Source organism: Rana temporaria, chromosome 5 (assembly GCF_905171775.1).
Source record: "Rana temporaria chromosome 5, aRanTem1.1, whole genome shotgun sequence".
Taxonomy (NCBI): domain Eukaryota; kingdom Metazoa; phylum Chordata; class Amphibia; order Anura; family Ranidae; genus Rana; species Rana temporaria.
In genome coordinates, this window is record NC_053493.1 from 333,456,943 (window position 1) to 333,475,895 (window position 18,953).

Here is an 18,953-nt window from a genome sequence, read left to right on the forward strand (position 1 = left end):
GCAGTAATTTGAAGCTTGCAACACGTAATTTTCAATTACATTTTCCAACAGTTAAACCTGCACACACTGCCCAGTGGGCTGAACAAAAAAAAACTCAGAAGCTCAGTGTACTAACTATTCGATGTTGTTACAGCAATCTCACCGCAGAGCTATTGTGTTCTGACAGGGGGACCACCCCCCAGCCAGAACATGGTGGTCAGCACTCGCAGCCATTGGCTGCCAGCCGTGATCGGGAGCCGATCGGATGTTGGTTTTTCAGCATGCCCATTCAACAAAAGTCAGACAGGCGGATGTCTGGCCTGTGTGTACCAGGCTTGACTGTATATACCTGGGATATGGACTTGGCGGACCTCCAGCTGTTGCAGAACTACAAGTCCCATGAGGCAAAGCAAGACTCTGACAGCCACAAGCATAACACCCAGAGGCAGAGGCATGATGGGATTTGTAGTGTTGCAACAGCTGGAGGTCCGCTAATTGCATATCCCTGGTATATACAGTAGTGTAAGGAGCTGCCTGATTGGATACCGTTTGTATAATTTTAGCTAGTTCCCTGTATTGCATTGATTTGGTAAATTTGGATGTGCAAAAATTGTATCGTCAAATTGTAATATATTTATATTGTGTAGTGGCTCTTAGATCCGCTGAACTTCTATAAGTTAATGTACCTTCCGTAATATTCCAAATAATTGTTCCTTCCACTGGATATATTAAATGGTTATAGCGGTATCCTAATTCTGCATGTAAGGAACTGTGGAGGAGTAGTCTAAAATTCTATTCATAAGATCTTAATCCTGACAGCCCTCTGCTAATCCGACATGCACTGACATGTGTTTTACAGTGAAGTACTGTATTGCTTTCTTGAAATAGAAGATATGACATGACCTCCTTTCCAAAAAACAAGAGGTTCTTCCACATTAAGGACAATGGGCAGAGACAGGCAAAGCATTTCTTTATTTCTTAGTAACCAGCTACACACCTGGGACTGCTGAAGTTCTAGCCTAAGACTGCTTTCACACTAAGGTGCTTTGCAGGCGCTATAACGCTAAAAATAGCGCTTGCAAAGCGCCTCTCCTCTCACTCTGGAACGGTACACTGGCAGGACGGTAAAAAAGGACGGTAAAAAAGTCCTGCTAGCAGCATCTTTGCAGTGCTCACCGCTCCTAAAGCGTCCCTGCCCATTGAAATCAATGGGCAGCGCTGCCGTATCGCCGGCAGCGGGTGGTTTTAACCCTTTTTCGGCCGCTATCGGGGGTTAAATGCACCACGCTAGCAACCGAAAAGCAAAAACGACGGTAAAGCACAGCTAAAAATAGCAGCACTTTACCGAGGCGGAATATCAGCAAACGAGTTCCAGGTCTGCAGGTAGGACAGCAGATCCCAGAATATGGGGGCATATCCTTTGGTTTTTCGAAATGATTGGGTAGTTGTAAATCACAAAAACTTTGAAGAGACTTCTGTCTGCTATGTTTTTTAAAATCCTGTTCTACAAGTCTCTGTTTAGAAAGGGCACTTGTAGAAAAGTTATTAAAGCGTATGTAAAGGAAACTTCTATAAGTCAGCCTGATAAAGAGCAGGGATGCTCGCAACTGTACAGTAGCTGTTTGCTGTTTTTTTGTTTTTTCATGACTTGAAGATTTGATTAAAAATCATTTGCAACTGGAGCGCATGTCCTATTTGTCATTTTTATATATATATTTGTAGCGTAGAGAAGAGTTGGACCCTTTGGTCAAGTTTTTATTGCTATTTGTGTCCCTACTGTGGATATTCACCACTGTTTGTCTTGGTGACCATTTTTACTGAGACAGAAAGTAATGCAAACATGTTGAGTTATCACCAGAGCCAGTAAGGGAAGATTATTCAATGGGGACAACTGTTACATAGTAGGTAAGGTTGAATAAAGGCAACAGTCCATCCAGTTCAACCCTTGTCAGCGTCCATGATCATTTCCCATATCCCTGTATATTGTGTTCTTTAGGATACCTATCCAAGAGTCGTTTAAAAATATCAATACTCCCCACTGACACCTGATCATATGCTGTTTTTAAGCATACATAAGGTGAGAGGCCAGAGAGCACAGAGGTGACACGGGAAGAAAGGTATTCAGTCACCTAATTACATGCCTTTTTTATACACTGATGAAGGGATAGATCATGCCCACCCATCCAGATTACCAAGGACTTTTCTCAGATTAACTTTAAACAAGATTAATATTAAAGTGGAGGTTCATTACACATTTTTAACATTAGATTGAGGCTAATTGTGCGAAGCAGAATCGTTTTTTTTTTTTAAATCAACGCAGTACTTACCGTTTTAGAGATGGATGTTCTCCGCCGCTTCCGGGTATATGCTGCGGGACTGGGCGTTCCTATTTGATTGACAGCCTTCCGACGGTCACATACAGCGCGTCACAAGTTTGAAAGTAGCCGAACGTCGGTGCGCAGGTACCGTATAGAGCCGCACCGACGTTCGGCAACTCGTGACGTGCTGTATGCGACCGTCGGAAGGCTGTCAATCAAATAGGAACGCCCAGTCCCGAAGATCATACCCGGAAGCGGGAAGAACATCTATCTCTAGAACGGTAAGTACTGCATTGATTTAAAAAAAAAACACCCGATTCTGCTTCGCATAATTGGCCTCAATCTAATGTTAAATTTTTTTTTTCGGGTGAACCCCCGCTTTAATGTTTGTCAAGATTTGTTTATACTTTTATGATTATATAACTTCAATGTGTATAAGATACAGTGTCCAGCCTTGAGACACATGTTCACTCATTTATTATGCACTATTAGCACTTTATTCATTGCATAAGATATACTGTATTAGAATTGAACAGTCGGTGACGTTCAAAGTATACACACCATTTATTGTGCAGCACTAATATCACTTTATTATTGAAGCACCTGTATTTATCATGATCACTCATTTTTGGATCACTTTGGATTTCTGTGAGATCACTTTGGAACACATTTTGGAATACATTCCTCTCATTTCCTGTTGTCTCTGTAGAAAGAGAAGGAAGGGCAATCTCCTTGTGGAACACATCAGCAAAAATAAACTTGACAATGGTTTTAACCCTTCCTACTCTATCCAAAAAAAAAATACGTATTAATTACTTGGTAATTAAAAAACGTAATACTCAGGTTCTGTCTCAGAAAAGTTTTGTTTGACCCATATATAGGGATTCATTTACTAAAGGAAAATTGACTATTCTCTTTGCATGGAAAGTTGTACATTGCAAGGGAATTTTCCCCAGAGCTTAGTTAACGTGGTGACATTTTTTTTTGCAAAAAATACCCAATCACATGCATGGAAACAAAGAACAAAACAGCATTTTTGCTTACACATGACTGGATGCTAAAAGTCATCAGAGCTTCACCTCATTCACTAAGCTCTGGGGAAACATCCCTTGCAAAGTAAACAGTCTATTTGCCTTTAGTAAATTAATCCCATAGTCAAAGTGGTTCTAAAGGCTCAAGATTGTTTACCTTCATGCGTTTTATGCATGAACGTAAAAAACCTTCTCTGTGCAGCAGCCTCCCCCCCCCCCCAAATTCTTACCTGAGCCCCATTGAGACATGCACGAGAGCCTTGGATCTCTGAGAACTCTCCCTCCTCATTGGCTGAGACAGCTAATCACAGCCACGGAGCCAATGAGGGGGGGCGGGCCAAGTTGCGGCTGTGTGTGTGAATGGACACACAGAGCAGCGGCTCAGAAGCAAACCTGCTCGGGTGTCCCCATAAGCAAGCTGTTTGCTCTGGGGGCAGAAGGGAGGAGCAAGGAGCGCCAGCGGAGGACCCAAGAAGAGGAGGATCAGGGCTGCTCTGTGCAAAATCACTGCACAGAGCAGGTAAGTATAAAATGTTTTCCTTTTTTTTTTATACTTCTCTTTAATATCACTTTTATCTTAAGCTGTTCAAATCCCCAGCAGGTGGCTGGGAATTCAAATTACGGTTTATGGTACGGTTTAGGAGATATTCTCCCCCGAAATGCGCTGCTGATTGCAGCGGCGCATGTGCAGCGGGGATCCTCGGCTAAAGGACCGGCAGCCGCCGGACCTTGCCGAATTGAAGTCTCCCGCGCGCATGCGACGTCATCGCCGCTCCAGCCAATCACAGCGCTGGAGCGGCGATACCCGGAAGACACGCCGGAGCAAGATGACATCTCGCTCGGCGTGGACCAGGTAAGTTCCCTTCACCTCGTTTTAAGGTAAGTTTTTCTTAATGTGCTAGTATGCGGTGCATACTAGCTCATTATGGCTTTTCCTTTACAGGTGTAAAAAAAATTTTTTTAAAGCGGGGTTCCAACCACAATTAGCACAATGTATGTCCTTTCATCATGCGTTTTTATAATATAAATCCGGTCACTTACTATTTTACAATCCGCCGCCGCTCCGCATAGTTATTCAAAGAAGATAGTTTATAAAACTATCTCCACACCGTTGTCATTTTGCTTGTGGGCATTGTGAAGCCCACAAGCACGTACTTCTTGGAAGTCTTGGATGGGGGGGTTATAATGGGGTAGAGCACTGCATCCTGGGAAATGATGACACACATTTCCCAGGAGCATTAGCATGCTGAGGAGCCTAGGGAGATGTCGGAATCCTAGGTGATTGCGAAGGCAGATTTCGTGGGACCGCATAGCAACAGGCATTTACAGGTGAATAAAACATTGGGGTTTTTTTTGTTTTTTTTTTTAGGTCTAATGAGCACAATAATGGAAAAAAATAATTAGGATGGAAACTCCACTTTCTGTCTAGTATCAACAACGACTCTGAACAATGTGATATTTACACTATAACCATAGCACATTTAAGTTGTCTTAATTTGGCAAGAACAAAGGCCAAAAGGGAACCAGTTTGGGAAGTCCTGCCTATGGAGTGTGGAAACCTAATCTGATTTTATCAGCGCTTCTCCCTCCCTTGTAGGATGGGGGATGTGTGGCCAGAGATCATAAAACTCAGGCTAGTGGGAGTGATTGTCTCATTCAGAACATCTTCAGTTACAGGCATGCCAAAGACACTGGAAATGTAGTTTCTGACTAGAGGACATGCTTTGCCTTTCATGCAGTATGACATGATCCAAGATGGATTGGGACTCCTATTTATAGTGAGTATCATTTTGTTCTGTCTCGTTTACTTTTTCAGATATTGATAAAAGCTCCAAAAAGTAATTAGGCCTATTAGAAGTTTGAGTGTTTTATTACATTGTCCAGTACACTAGTAGGCTAAATTAGGAGGTCAATGCAAAGAACAATGAGGTTGTGCAACGTGCCACATCCTATATCAACACTTCTAATTGAGATCACATCTAAAAGATGTGTTTTGTTGGGTGCAATGTGTAACTCTATTTTGCTAATATTTCCCTCCATGTTTAGTTAAAGGGGTTGCAAAGGTAAATGTTTTTTCACCTTAATGCATCCTATGCATTAAGGTGAAAAAACATCCGACGGTACCGCCCCCCCCCCCCCAAACCCCCGTTTTACTTACCTGACCCCTCGAAAGTCCCGCATGCGTCCACATGATCCTCTTCGGTTCCCAGCCTGGCCGTTGATTGGCTAGGCTGGACGGATTGATAGCGCAGCCATTGTCTGGCGCTGCTGTCAATCACAGAGGATGACGCGGGGGGCGTGGCCGAGTGATACAGTCGGTGGCTATGCCCGCCGCTGTATCACGGGAGCGCGTTCGCAAAGGCTTTCCACCATGTGAGCTCGCAAAACGAGCTGCACAGTGGAGGTAAGTATAACATGTTTGTTATTTTAAAAAAAAAATGTTTGCCTTTAGTGTTCCTTTAAGCCCGTTACGGGTATATCGATGATTTTCTTTGCTTCCATTACATTTTTTTTTGGGCAATTGTGTGATGCTTTCCTATATTCAGTAGTAGGAGTGAAAGAGAAGAGAATAATGAGCCTCACGAAGGAAGGAAAGTTCTTGAGATGCACTGGCAATTCGTCTGATTTTTTCCTTTGTTTCTATAGTGGTGTTGGCGAATTTAGGGAAAACTGGTACAGTTGTTTTGAGTAACAAAGTAGTTAATTTTTCAGAAAATGTTATTGGATAATAAGTAACAAGCAGGATGGTTCAATCCTAAACTAAAGGGGTTCCTTTCTGTGGGAGGGGCAAGGATGTGGAACTCCCCTCCACAGTTGGTGGTATCAGCAGGAAGGGTAGATAAATTAAAAACAACTTAATTGACATAAATGCCATAAACGCGCACACATTGAACTGGATGGACCAATGTCTTTAGTCAACCTTATCAATTATGTAGCTATGTACAATATTCTGACATCTGGCACTGTTGATTGTCATAACACCCGAACCGTAGCTGCATCTGACTGAATACACCTGCTGTTCAGCTGACAAGTTTCCAACCACGTCCTTTGGTTTTTCAGTCAAAGGATGTTGAGGGGGGGGGGGTGGGAGTGCTGACGGGGCCATAAAGAGCCAGTTGAAATTTGCACTTACGAGTTTTACCTTTAATTTCTGTTTGTTTGAAGTGAGTAGTTCACATTAGTTGTGGTCATGTGCACTACTCTATGCACATTACACATCCCATAGTCCCTGGTCCATATCAAGAGTGAGAAGGGGAGGGTGGCTTTGCTTTTACTTACAGTGGTGTCACAGAGCATAGATGTAGCCACCCTCTTAATGAAAGTCAGATCATTTTGAGCTTTGGCCTTTACATTTTTTAAGTTTCTCTTGAAGACCGCCATAGACATCCATGAACGGTCAGATGCCCAGGCAGGATCTAATCTCCAAATATTTGTACAAAGTACCTCTACTGCAGGAAAAGCTGTGTGCATATAACAATCCAGTTAAAATTAAATTCTCTGTACATCTTTTTTGTCCTGCCTTCCAGACTCTCAATCATTTCGTGGAGGATTTGGTATTTCCAGGCTAGCATTGCAGTATAGGGCTGTGTTTTTGTCACTATGGCAAAAGGTCTGTGTGTGTCCTGGAGAGAAGGTCACTTCCTACATGTCATGTCATGTTATGTGAGATAAAGTTACATCACATGGTGCTTCTTCCACTGCACACGACAATGCGTGAGCACACACTTTTCATTCATCCGTTTATTCATTCCCTGGCTTCTTTGGCTTATAGATTGCATCTATTTTTTTTTAAATGGCCAATAAAGTTAGTGACATATTAGGAGGCCTAATGCCTTGTACACACGGTCGGACCTTTGACCGTGCAAAAGTCCGCCATGAGTCCGTCAGAAAGAAAGAGAACAGGTTCTGTATCTAAGGTCCGTCGGCCTTCCGACAAAAAAAGTCCGGTGGAGGCTACACATGGCCGGACTTTCTGAGAAAAAAAGCCAGTCAAACTTTTTTTCGTGGAAAGTCCGGCCGTGTGTACGAGGCATAAGAGTATTGTCTTAAAACATTCTCATATGTGCTCAGGTAAACTGTAGAACACTGAAAAAATAAATCCAAGTCTGTATATACTTCACACCATCACTGACATGTAGTGTAGTATAAGAACTGTATATGCTACCATTTTACTGCAAAAATGTATTCTTTAATACCCGTAGCAGTATATAGCAATCGCAACAATATGTATCTTGTATCTAAACTAATAACATGGAAAGAAAAAAAGACTAACAATAATAAAGGACTGAGACCCGGTTCACACTGGGGCGACACGTTGGGCGGCTCAGCCGCCTGACGAGTCGCGTCTCATTGAATGCAATGGAACCGTTCTAATAGAAGCGACGCAAGTCGCTCTGACTTAGAAAAAGGTTCCTGTACGACTTCGGGGGCGGCTCGGGGGGGGGGGGGGGGGCGACCTGCATTGACTTCTATACAGAAGTCGTTTTGCAAATCGCCTCTGAAGTCGTCCTGAGGACGACTTGCAGAGTCGCCCCCGAAGTCGTGCCGCTGCTGTGTGAACCGACTCTTAGCCCAGGTTCACACTGGGTACGATTTGCTTCGATTTGAGATGCGATTTCACATGTGAAATCGCATCGCTAATCGCCAGGATTTGCCAGCAATTGTTGGCAATGACACCGTCATAATCGGTTTGACGCCGCATCTGCGGCGCTGCACTGATTTCAAAAAGTAGTTCCTGTACTACTTTTTGCGATTTCGGGCCGCGATTTACATTGACATCTGTGCAGAAACCTGCACAGATGTCTCTTAAATCGCGGCCGAAATCGGGACTGCCAGCGGGAGTGAAGCCGTGCGAGTTCAGCTGAACTCGCACAGCTTCACTCCCGCAGCCCAGTGTGAGCCAGGGCTTAAGGTTATGTAAAATGTGGGTCAACACATAAAACTTTGTTAAACTTGCACAGGATGGACTTGGGTCTTTATGTCAAGCTGGTTATCTTTTTTTCTACCTTTTTTATGCAGAAAGATTCTTTTAAGGCTGGTTTACACCTCCGATATGAAGTCAGGCTGCATTTCTGCGTGCGCATTTTTGATGTGTTTACTCTTCTCTTTTCTTCATCTTAAATAGAGACCTGTGCATTCCAGTGAGTTGTTGTGCTTGGGTGCCTTCCATTGTTTTTTAATGTGTTTTGCTTTGTTCCAGTACAGTTCATTGGGTATACGTAAGGGTTTACAGCCACTTAAAACATGGCCTCAGATCTGCTTCCCTATCATTTATACTCCCATCATATGTTTGGCATACACATTGAAACTTTTGGGTATTATCCTATCAAAGAGTGTTTTGTGTAATGGTTCACAGGGTCTATATTTTTATTTCCTCTATTGTTATCGTATGACAATATGCTGCATTAGCGTGTAACTGACTGATCTTATCTTCAATAAATATTTCCTTACCTGGCCTAAAAACCTTCTAAGGTAGAAACGGCACTGAAATGCATGTGGTGTCTGAAGTTACTGATCCCTGGGTCCCAGTAGAGTACCTAGGATCCTTGGCCCAGACTGTACACTGGGCCTCAACTTTTAGCAATGTCAGAATTAAAGTGGAGTTTCCATCCCAAAATTTTTTTTTTCATTATTGTGCTCATTGGACCTAAAAAAGAAAAAACATTTTTTACTCACCTGGAAATGCCTGTTGCTATGCGGTCCCACGAAATCTGCCTTTGGAATCGCCTAGGATTCTGACATCATCTCCCTCTAATGCTCCTGGGAAATGTGTGTCGTCATTTCCCAGGATGCAGTGCGCTGTCCAATTATCACTCCCCATCCAAGACTTCCAGGAAGTAAGTGCTTATGGGCTTCACAATGCTCACAAGCAAAATGACAACGGTGTGGACATAGTTTTATACTCTATCTTTTTTAAATAACTATGCAGAGCGGCGGTGGATTGTAAAATAGTAAGTGACCGGACTTATATTATAAAAATGCATGATGAAAGGACATACATTTAAAAAATGCTAATTGTGGTTGGAACCCCGCTTTAAGCCCTACCCACTGTCATTCAAGTATCAAATGTCAGAGCCAACCCAAAGCAGAACTAAACTCTCCACCACCGTCCAGCGAAGCAACAGCTACATCCCTCTCCTGCCTCTGTCATCTTCTCCCCAGGCTTCTTCTAGGTGTTGGTTTTGGGCCTCCTAAATAGCTGGCGGGAGATGATGTGATCCCATGCATGATCTGTGCATGTGCAAATCCGTGTACATTCAATAGAAAACTGCAAGTAATTTGTCGTCTTGTGGAAGAGACATAGCATTACAAAGGCTGCCTTTTAGTCACATTCTTTGACATTTGAGTGACAGAGGAGGGGCTTAGCACTAAAAGGGGTGGACCTTCATCTTGGTCAGAAGTTGAGGCTCCATGTTCGATCTACGCGTGGAATCCAAAGGGATTTGCACTAGGGACACAAGCAATGTCACAGGTACTTCATGAGATAACAGCACTGTTGTAACCATTTTAGATTGTGGCTGGATCATTTTAACGTGATACATATATACAAAGACATCTGATAACTGCATGAAATTGGTGTGCAACTTGAAGCACAGGCGTGTGAACATACAGTAACTTTAGACTCTAAAGCCACATTGTGTTGTTTATTACAGCCCTGACGTCCAGGCATTCCTAAAGCTGGACTGCAGCAGACGCCACTCCGATCCCTCTGAGGATGAAGATGAAAGGGTAGATCATAAGGTAAAGAAAGCTCTCGCCTTCATGACACCCACATGACTGGACGCACTTTAGGTCTTTATTCACACACTTGTTTTCCCCCTTTTTTTTTTCATTTTGGATTTAATGGATGAATACATATTGAATTTATTATAAAACATTTGTTTCCTAAGGAGATAGAGTTGCCAGGTCAGAATCAAACTGTTCCTCCTTTTTGCATGCAATTTCAGTTGCACTCGCATAGACTGGTGTATCTGTTTCTCACATGAAAGAGTTTTTTTTCTTATTTCTGTTTTTGAGAGATTATGGGAAGTAAGTTATAACCACTGACCCTGAACCTCGGGATATTGTGAGTTTCATTTCTGCCTAAGAGAAAATTTGGAAAGACTAGAATGTCTGCATAGGAAGTGAGCTGCAAATAAATTCAGAATTTTTACTCGCAGGATAAATAATAGAAAAGTGAATGCTTGGTGGCTTTGTAGAACATTTTATATGAAAAAAATATATGAAAAAAAGGTTATAAAAAAAGGTGTGTGTATGTGTATGTATGTGTGTGTGTATATATATATATATATATATATATATATATATATATATATATATATATACACACATACACACACACACACACACACACACACACACACACACTATTATATTAATATAGTGTGTGTGTGTGTATAAAAAGAAGATGGAGATTATATATATATATATATATATATATATATATATATATATATATATATATATATATATATATATATATATATATATATATATATATATATATATATATATATATATATATATATATACATACACTATTAAATTAATATAATATAGTGTGTGTGTGTGTGTGTGTATTTATATATAATCTCTATCTTCTTTTTAGCACCATGGGTTTAGGCTGCTTTTGGCACTTTACTTTGTTGCTAAGCTTGTTGTTTACCAGTGTTAATTTTGTAGATAAAAATATTTTATCTAAAATACGATTAAAACTATTCAGATGTCTAAAATACAACTAAAACTAAAAGGGCATTTTAGTCAAAAGACTAAAACTGAATTGAAATTTGACATCAAATTTAACACTGCACTACCACATAAAAATAAGTAGGGCATCTACTAAGCTGCTGAAAGAAAGAAAATTAAGAAAAAGACTTTTCTTATTTATTTATTTTTTTCAAAATATTCAATGTCTGTAATACCTATTCAGGTAATATGTACAATGGCATTACAGCCAGTAGAGTTTACAGTTTTTATTTTTTATTTTTTTATTTTAAAGTTGCACTTCTGTTTGTCAAAACTAAAACCATTTAGATGACTAAAACGGCATTTTCGCCAACACTATGACTAAAACCAAATCGAAATTTTACATAAAAATTAACACTATATTTACATACCTTTTTAATAGCACAAGCTGAAATTTGCAATAGAAGTCAAAGACTCATACCGTGGGAGGTATCGTTACCATTAGGACAAAGTTGTGTTAAATCTGTGCAGATATTTCAACTGTCTAAGTTAAGATTACAGTGTATTTGTAGTCAAAAACTTTTATTTTTCATTTTGGATAGAATATGGAAAGATTAGAACCACTGTTGGGTGTTATTGCTCTCTGTGTCCTTGCTAAATAGGATTACCCTCTGTTTGTCCTGGTGACCATTGTCACTGAAATAGAAAGTGATGGGAAATCCAAAATCCTATGCCGTGTACACACGATCGCAATTTCCGACAACAAATGTTTGATGGAAACTTGTTGTCGGAATTTCCGACCATGTGTAGGCTCCATTGGACATTTGCTGTCGAAATTTCCGACAACAAAAATTTGAGAACTGGTTCTCAAATTTTCCGACAACAAAATCAGTTTTCGTAAATTCCGAGCATGTGTAGACTATTCCGACACAGAAAACTTCCACGCATGCTCTGAAACAAGTATGAGACGGAAGCGCTCGGTCTGGTAAAACTAGCGTTCGTAATGGAGATAGCAAATTTGTCACGCTGACATATAAGGCAGAACCTTTCCCTCCCCAAACTTCTACTAACATGAGATTAGCAGAAGGAGCCCAAATGGTGGCGCGCTTGGTATTGAATGTCGCTTTTATAGTGCCGTCATACGTGTTGTACGTGACCGCGTTCTTGGCGATCGGAATTTTCGATAACATTTGTGCAATCGTGCAAGATAAGTTTGAGAGGGGGATTGTCTGAGAGGGGGATTTCCCTCACGTTGTGTATATTTCCTCACACTTCCTGCTGCATCTCCAGGACAGGACATGAAGGGAAATGTCCCAGTGTGACACAGAGCAAAAAGTAAACTGATGGTTTTTATTAAAACCTTTCCCTATTCTATATAAAACACGCTTAAAGAGGAAGTAAAACACTCTCTTTAAAAAAAGACAAAGGCATAATGAGCTAGTATGTAGTATGCATAGCATACTAGCTCATTATGAATTACTTACCCAAGAACGATGCCCCCGCAGCGGTCCTCGGACACCGCCTCCGTTGCCGCCATGATACCCGGAGTGACTTCCAGGTATCGCTGCTCCGGCACTGTGACTGGCCGGAGCAGCGATGACGTCACTCCCGCGCTTGTGTGCGGGAGCCGCCACTAACAGCATGATGCCGTTAGTAGCGCCACGCTCAGTGCGCCTGCGTGCCGTTGTCTACGGCGCATGTAGACATCGGTGCCGTCTTTCTTGGAAAGATCTCCTTAACGTGTAGGTTAAGGAGATATTTCTTGGACCTACAGGTAGGCCTTAATCTAGGCTTACCTGTAGGTCAAAGTGGTCTGTAAGGATTTACAACCACTTTAAAGCACTTCTTGTCTTACTGTTACACCCTGCACTCTGTCTTTCAACTTTCAAGTGCCAGAGCCTCTACTGCCAACTAAAGTTCCAGGCTTCAACAGCTGAATGTCAGGGGTAGTCCATGTATCAAAAGGGGGGTGCAGCCCATGTACATCTTTATACATCTGTACAAAGATTTGTAGATGGTGAAAACAGACATAAATTGACCGTTTACAAATCCAAAAATGTAAAAAGAACAAGGAAAATAAAATTGACGAAAAAACATTCCAGTTTTTTTTTTTTTTTTTTTTCTAATGTAAGATACAACATATGTTGTGAGAAAGCAATTTACAGATCTGCAGGATTGTTTTTAGCTGTTAGAAGGCATTCTGTTGCTACTGTATTAATCTGGCCATACATGGATCGAGGGGAAGAGGGGTAACGCCTGAATGCCGCACATCTAGGTATCCCGCAAGGTGAATAGAGTGGAAACCTCAGCCTGGACTCTGACCAGGCCATGACTCCAACGCGTTTCGCTCTGCCCCTCGGAGCATAGTCCTGGGGACATGGATACATGGATCGAACCAGCCGAATTTGGATCCATGTATGGGCAGGCTGATTGTACAAAAGTCGATCTATCAATCGACTTGTGTACAACCAACCTGTTGGAAAATGTTCTCTTGATCAGCGATTCTGGCTATACCCTTCGGTGCTGATCAGTGTATTCTGATGGCAGGGAAGTCTCCCCACTGTCGGAGTACGTCAGTGCAGCGGCAGAGATTCCCCTATCTTCTTGGAGTGTGTGGAAGGGGCATCGAGTCATTTTCTTTCGTTCAGCCCACTGGTTGAATGAAAAAAAAAAAAATCATAACTGGTCAGCCTTCTAGAAAGAACAAACGGCAGAGAACGGGGTGATGTCAGTATAACAATTCCATTTTGTTCAACTTCAGACAGCATCCACTTCCATAACAAATGATGAAATCCAGCCTGGTTATAAAGTATCACATCAGCTCACAAGAAAGCTGAGTAACATCAAAAGGGTCCAAGATCCACACATACTACCTGTGCTGTATAGCTCAGCATGGACTGGAGGATGACAGCCAGCCGGCGGGAGAGAAGAGCAGGGACTGAAGCAGCTGCAACAGGATGACAGAAAGCAGCGCTTTAGAAGGAACAGCCTGCAGGTCTCTCATAGTGTGGGTGGAAATATTCCAATTTGGCTGCAAAAGTGGAAATACACTCTAAAAGGAAAAGTTTGGGGTAAATAAAACAAAAAAAAACCTTCATACTTGCCTCTATGTTGCAGAATCCCACGCATCGCTGTGATGCTGCAGCTGTCCCACGTCAGTTTAAAGCCTAAGGAAAGAGCAATTACAGGACCGCCGATTGCTCAGTTCTTGGCCTACTTAGAGTAGAGAGCTGTAATTGTCAGCCATCGCTTTCCACTCTGCCCCTCCAGCGCTTACTGATGTGCCAGGCTTGAGAGAGGGAGGGTGCAGGTGGCAGCTCTTAGCTGCACACTGAGAGCTAGAACCAGCCATCAGTCAGGAGCTGGGTGAATCCTGACAGTATAGTTGGGATCCTTGCAGAGCCTGTAGGTAATCGCTCTGGGTCACAGCAGAACTAAGATAAGTGGACTCCTGTGACCCACAAGAGAAGTATGGCCAAAAAAGCTTTGCCCATTCTGCTCTTTTAAAGATAATTTGTGCTTTTTCCCATGCAGGGCAATGCACAGGACTACACAACTGCTGCTCATGCTCGCCTTCTGCACTATTCGGCCACCAGGAACAAAAAAAAAAAAAAGTGTTCTACATTTTCAGATACGGAGAGGATGTGAACCAGATGATGGTGATTTACCATTCAGGCACCCTGACCCAATGTTGGTACATGATGGCAGGGAGAGCGTCATCCGCTCTGTGGAATATGCAGTTGTTAACCTGTAGCTTTTCCCTGAATAGACCATGACTATACAAGGAAAAGCCCCATTTTTGCCTCTTCCATGTGTAGGCATATACTTGTATACCTAATGGTAAATCTGATTTTGCAAGTAAATGGAGTTGATTTTCTGATTTAGCGCAACATTACAATATTCCTGGATAGTGTTATTGGCTCATTGCCTGATTTCACTTGTTGCCTGGAATAAATTTTAGTAGCTGCTCAGAGAAAAATTAGGTACTACATCTTATAGAGTACTTCTTTTCTTTAACAGAATGGTTCACCATCACAAAATGTCAACCTTGGGCCCTCTGGAAACCCTCAGTAAGTTTCTAATGTTTTTTTGTTTATCATTTATTGAAAGTTTACAAAACACGATACGTTCAGTTTTGTTTTATTGCAATATGTGCTAATTGTTGTTAAATAAATAGGTCAATATGACATAAAAATTTGCGTGTGTACAGGTGCACTTGGTAGCAGCCACATTTGCTCATTAGGCTGGCCAGAGATGGATCATTTATTTATTTTTTCATTTCAGCCAGAGGGCTGCCCAAAAAAATAATTAATGGATGGATTCCTCTGTCCATGCAAGAAAAGTAGATGAAGGATCACTCTCTGCTGAGATATTGTATTCTGACAATAGGGACTCTCTCTGCTGTCTGAATACACTGATCAGTGGCTGCAGCTGCTGATCAAAAGATTTTTCCAACAAGCCTATTGTACAAATCGACTGTTGGATCGACTGCCCATTTCCTGCTGAATTTGATATATCTATGGTGAGGTTTACATAAACAAGCTTTGCTTTCTAGTTTACTCCACAATGGTTGTGTTGTAGGCCAGCCGTAGACAGAGTGATTTTCTTTCATGAAACCACAGGTTGCAAGAAAGAAAATCACTTGATTCCTCCATCAACACAGACAGTTCTGACAGGGGAATCCCTCCCGTAAAGCCATTGAGTTTTCCCATCGTTGACAGCTTCCCACAGTGATTATTGCTAGCTTACAGTCGCTAGCAATAATTGCATGTAAAACCCAACAGGCTGGTTGTACCCATGTTGATCGATTCAGCCTGCCCAAAAACGGATAGAATAGTCTATGGCCGGCTTTACTGCCCCTTCTTAAAAATGCAGCTGTATGGTTTGGCCACCACATTGAAAACCATCTAATATCAAATGCTGTTAAGCAGCTAGACTTCTTAATTTTAGAAGCTAATTTACCCTTCCAGTAGTGACTTGTCAACATGATCTATACACTGTATGGATAATAAAATAAAAATGGAAGAGGAAGCTTGTAAAAATCAAAAGTCCAGCATCTACATATATATAATATAAAACATAGGAAAAAAGTCAGCAGCTACAAATACTGCAGCGCTAACTTTAACTATATGGACACTTGCCTGTCCAGTGAGCTGCCATCGCCATTTCCACTGAGGAAATTACCATTTTCCTACTGGGCATGCGTGAAGCACGCTGTGCTTTCTAGCTGGCCTGGTGGCGGAGGAGGGGGGACGAACTTCTGTGGGATTGCGCCGCAGCACCATCTTTCTGAAAGTGGGAAAGGGCACCTGTCAAAAACAGGTACCCGTTCCCCCCACCCCCTTGCAAGGTGCCAAATGTGGCACCGTGGGGGGATAGACAGATGAGCGTAAGTTTCACTTTTGGGTAGAACACTGCTTTAAAGTAACTCACTGCAATAATCACTCAAAATGTATGCTTTAGGTGTTACAGGCAATCCCTGAGTTAGAAACATCCAATTTGCATGCGACTTGTACTTGGGAACAATGGCAGCGTGACATCATGCTGGTCCTGGAAACCGCCGGGCGGCCATTTTGCAGCTCACCGCATGCTGGCAGCTACTGACCGGTGGACTGGTCTGCAATCCCACATTACTGCATAACCAGTTAACCCTTCCCTATGCTATCTAAAACTTAAAAATATTTTTTTGGCTGGCATTGCACTTAAAAAATGTACCTGTTCCAACGTGCATAGAAATTCAACTTAAAGCGGTGGTTCACCCTAGTGAAACATTTTTTTTTAATATAGCATTAAATTAGGCATAGTAGCGCAAGCTACAGTATGCCTGTATTGATTTTTTTAGCCCGGTACTCACAGTGCAATCCTCTATAGAAGATTCCGACTCCCCGCAGGGAATGGGCGTTCCTATCAAGAGGGAGGATGATTGACGGCCGGCTATGGCACGTCACGCTTCTCCGGAAATAGCCGAAATAGGACTTGGCGCTTCACGGCGCCTGCGCATAGTCTGTGCGCAGGCGCCGTATAGCGCCGTGAAGAGCCGAGACCTGTTCCGGCTATCTTCGGGGAGCATGACGTGCCATAGCCGGCCGTCAATCATCCTCCCTCTTGATAGGAACGCCCATTCCCCGCGGGGAGTCGGAATCTTCTATAGAGGATTGCACAGTGAGTACCGGGCTAAAAAAATCAATACAGGCATACTGTAGCTCGCGCTACTATGCCTAATTTAATGCTAAAATGTTGTTAGTGTGGGTGAACCACCGCTTTAAGAACAAACCTACAGACCCTTGTCCATAACCCGGGGACTGCCTGTATATGCCTTCGGTGTTTGAGTGTATGTTCAAACAGAAAATATATGCTACAAATGTATTTCAGGGGTCTCAAATATGTACACAAATTGTTTACATTTGTCCTTTATAGTGCAAAACCTTCAGACTTTGAATACCTCAAACTGATTGGAAAAGGGAGCTTTGGAAAGGTGAGAGACGCTTCTAAACGTGTCACTGTCCACTTCTTGAGGCAACGTAGGTCTCACTATAATCTGTATGATCAGGCTGAGGTTTTTCATATGTTGGTGTGTCACAAATTAGCTGTTGGTCACAGCAGACGTGCATTAGGTTTTAAACATTAATCTTTACTAATATTGTAGGTTGTTCTTACAAGAGGGAAGCATGATGGCCGTTATTATGCAGTGAAGGTGTTACAGAAGAAGATTATCCTTAACAAGAAAGAGGTAGATATGGTTATATTTGTGTTGTACCTACTAAGGTTTCTGTGTGATAAATTACTTTAACCATGAAAAGTAGCACCATGGAGTGTGCAGCAGGGTATTAGTGATTAGTGAATGTAGCCAGCTTCTTTGGTCATTTCCACATATAAGCCAGATCATGACTGTTTGTTCACAGATAGAAAAGCTCTACATTAAGTATTTCAATCTGGATGAGATTTTAAAAGTTGCATTTGGAAAATTGTGTAATGTATGCATTTGTAATTAGGGCTGTCCTTGAATGCCATGAGGGTACTTCATATCATATTGGGTTGTGTTGTTTTTTTTGCCCCTTTTACTTATTTGTTTAGTGACCACAATAGACTTTATATAAGAAATCGCTATTCACAAGGACAGCCCTGGCAGTTGTGTATCAAGAATTTCCCCACAGCAAACATTTCCAGTATGGCCTCATAACCACATATTGTAAGTGACAGATAGTTCCCTATATCTTTGTACGGTAGGAGATCTGCTTTCTAATGTTTTAAGTCACTTAATGCATTTCTTGTGACTGTTCAGCTGCCTAGGAGTCGAGCTGAGGTTGAGAATGAGGACTTCTAATTCTTAAGGCTCGTACACACGGTCGGACATCCAACAAAATTTCCCTTGGATTTTTGTCTTAATTGATTTGTCCGATCACACCCATAGCATACACACGCTCGGACTTTTCTGCAAACTTTTCTAACACTTTCCCAACATCACGTGGTTTTACTTGCTCTTTACCGCCACCCTTTGGTTAACTTCTGCTATTGTTGCTTGAGTTTAACATTGGTTCTGAGCATGCGCATTTGTACTTTGTCCAAAAGTCCGATGGTTTGCTGTACACACGGTCGCACTTTGCACAATCGGACTTTTCGGAACAGAAAGTTGGTCCGTTCACAGACCCAACTTTTTGTCCGATTGAAGCCAAAAAAGTTGGTCCGATGGAACGTACACACGGTCGGACAAATACGAAAAGTGCCGGATTTTGAAGTTGGTTGGGCAAAAGTCCGACCGTGTGTACGGGGCTTAAGAATCAATCATTACTTACTCATAAACATTTTCCATAATGCTCAAGTCTGGATAATGGAGGGCAAGCACGGGCATGGGTGTGTATTGCCACAGGTGCTGGTGGCTGCTTTCCCGTGCTCTGGTATAGTAGTAGTAATAATGTACTCCCAACTATTCATTATACTT

At 42.0% G+C, this 18,953-nt stretch overlaps 1 protein-coding gene across 3 annotated transcripts in view; it reads left to right on the forward strand.

Annotated features, from left to right (window-relative positions):
* Positions 1 to 18,953, forward strand: part of LOC120941089 (serine/threonine-protein kinase Sgk3-like) — a 53,364-nt gene that overhangs the window by 9,043 nt on the left and 25,368 nt on the right. For 2 of the 3 annotated variants that reach the window (XM_040354351.1, XM_040354352.1), the window contains exons 5-8: positions 9,982 to 10,069; positions 15,035 to 15,084; positions 17,432 to 17,489; positions 17,661 to 17,744. In XM_040354351.1, the coding sequence (XP_040210285.1) occupies positions 9,982 to 10,069; positions 15,035 to 15,084; positions 17,432 to 17,489; positions 17,661 to 17,744 (280 nt within the window). Of the gene's footprint in view, positions 1 to 4,976; positions 5,107 to 9,981; positions 10,070 to 15,034; positions 15,085 to 17,431; positions 17,490 to 17,660; positions 17,745 to 18,953 lie in introns of those variants that run through there. The other variant, XM_040354353.1, reaches the window with a different exon arrangement.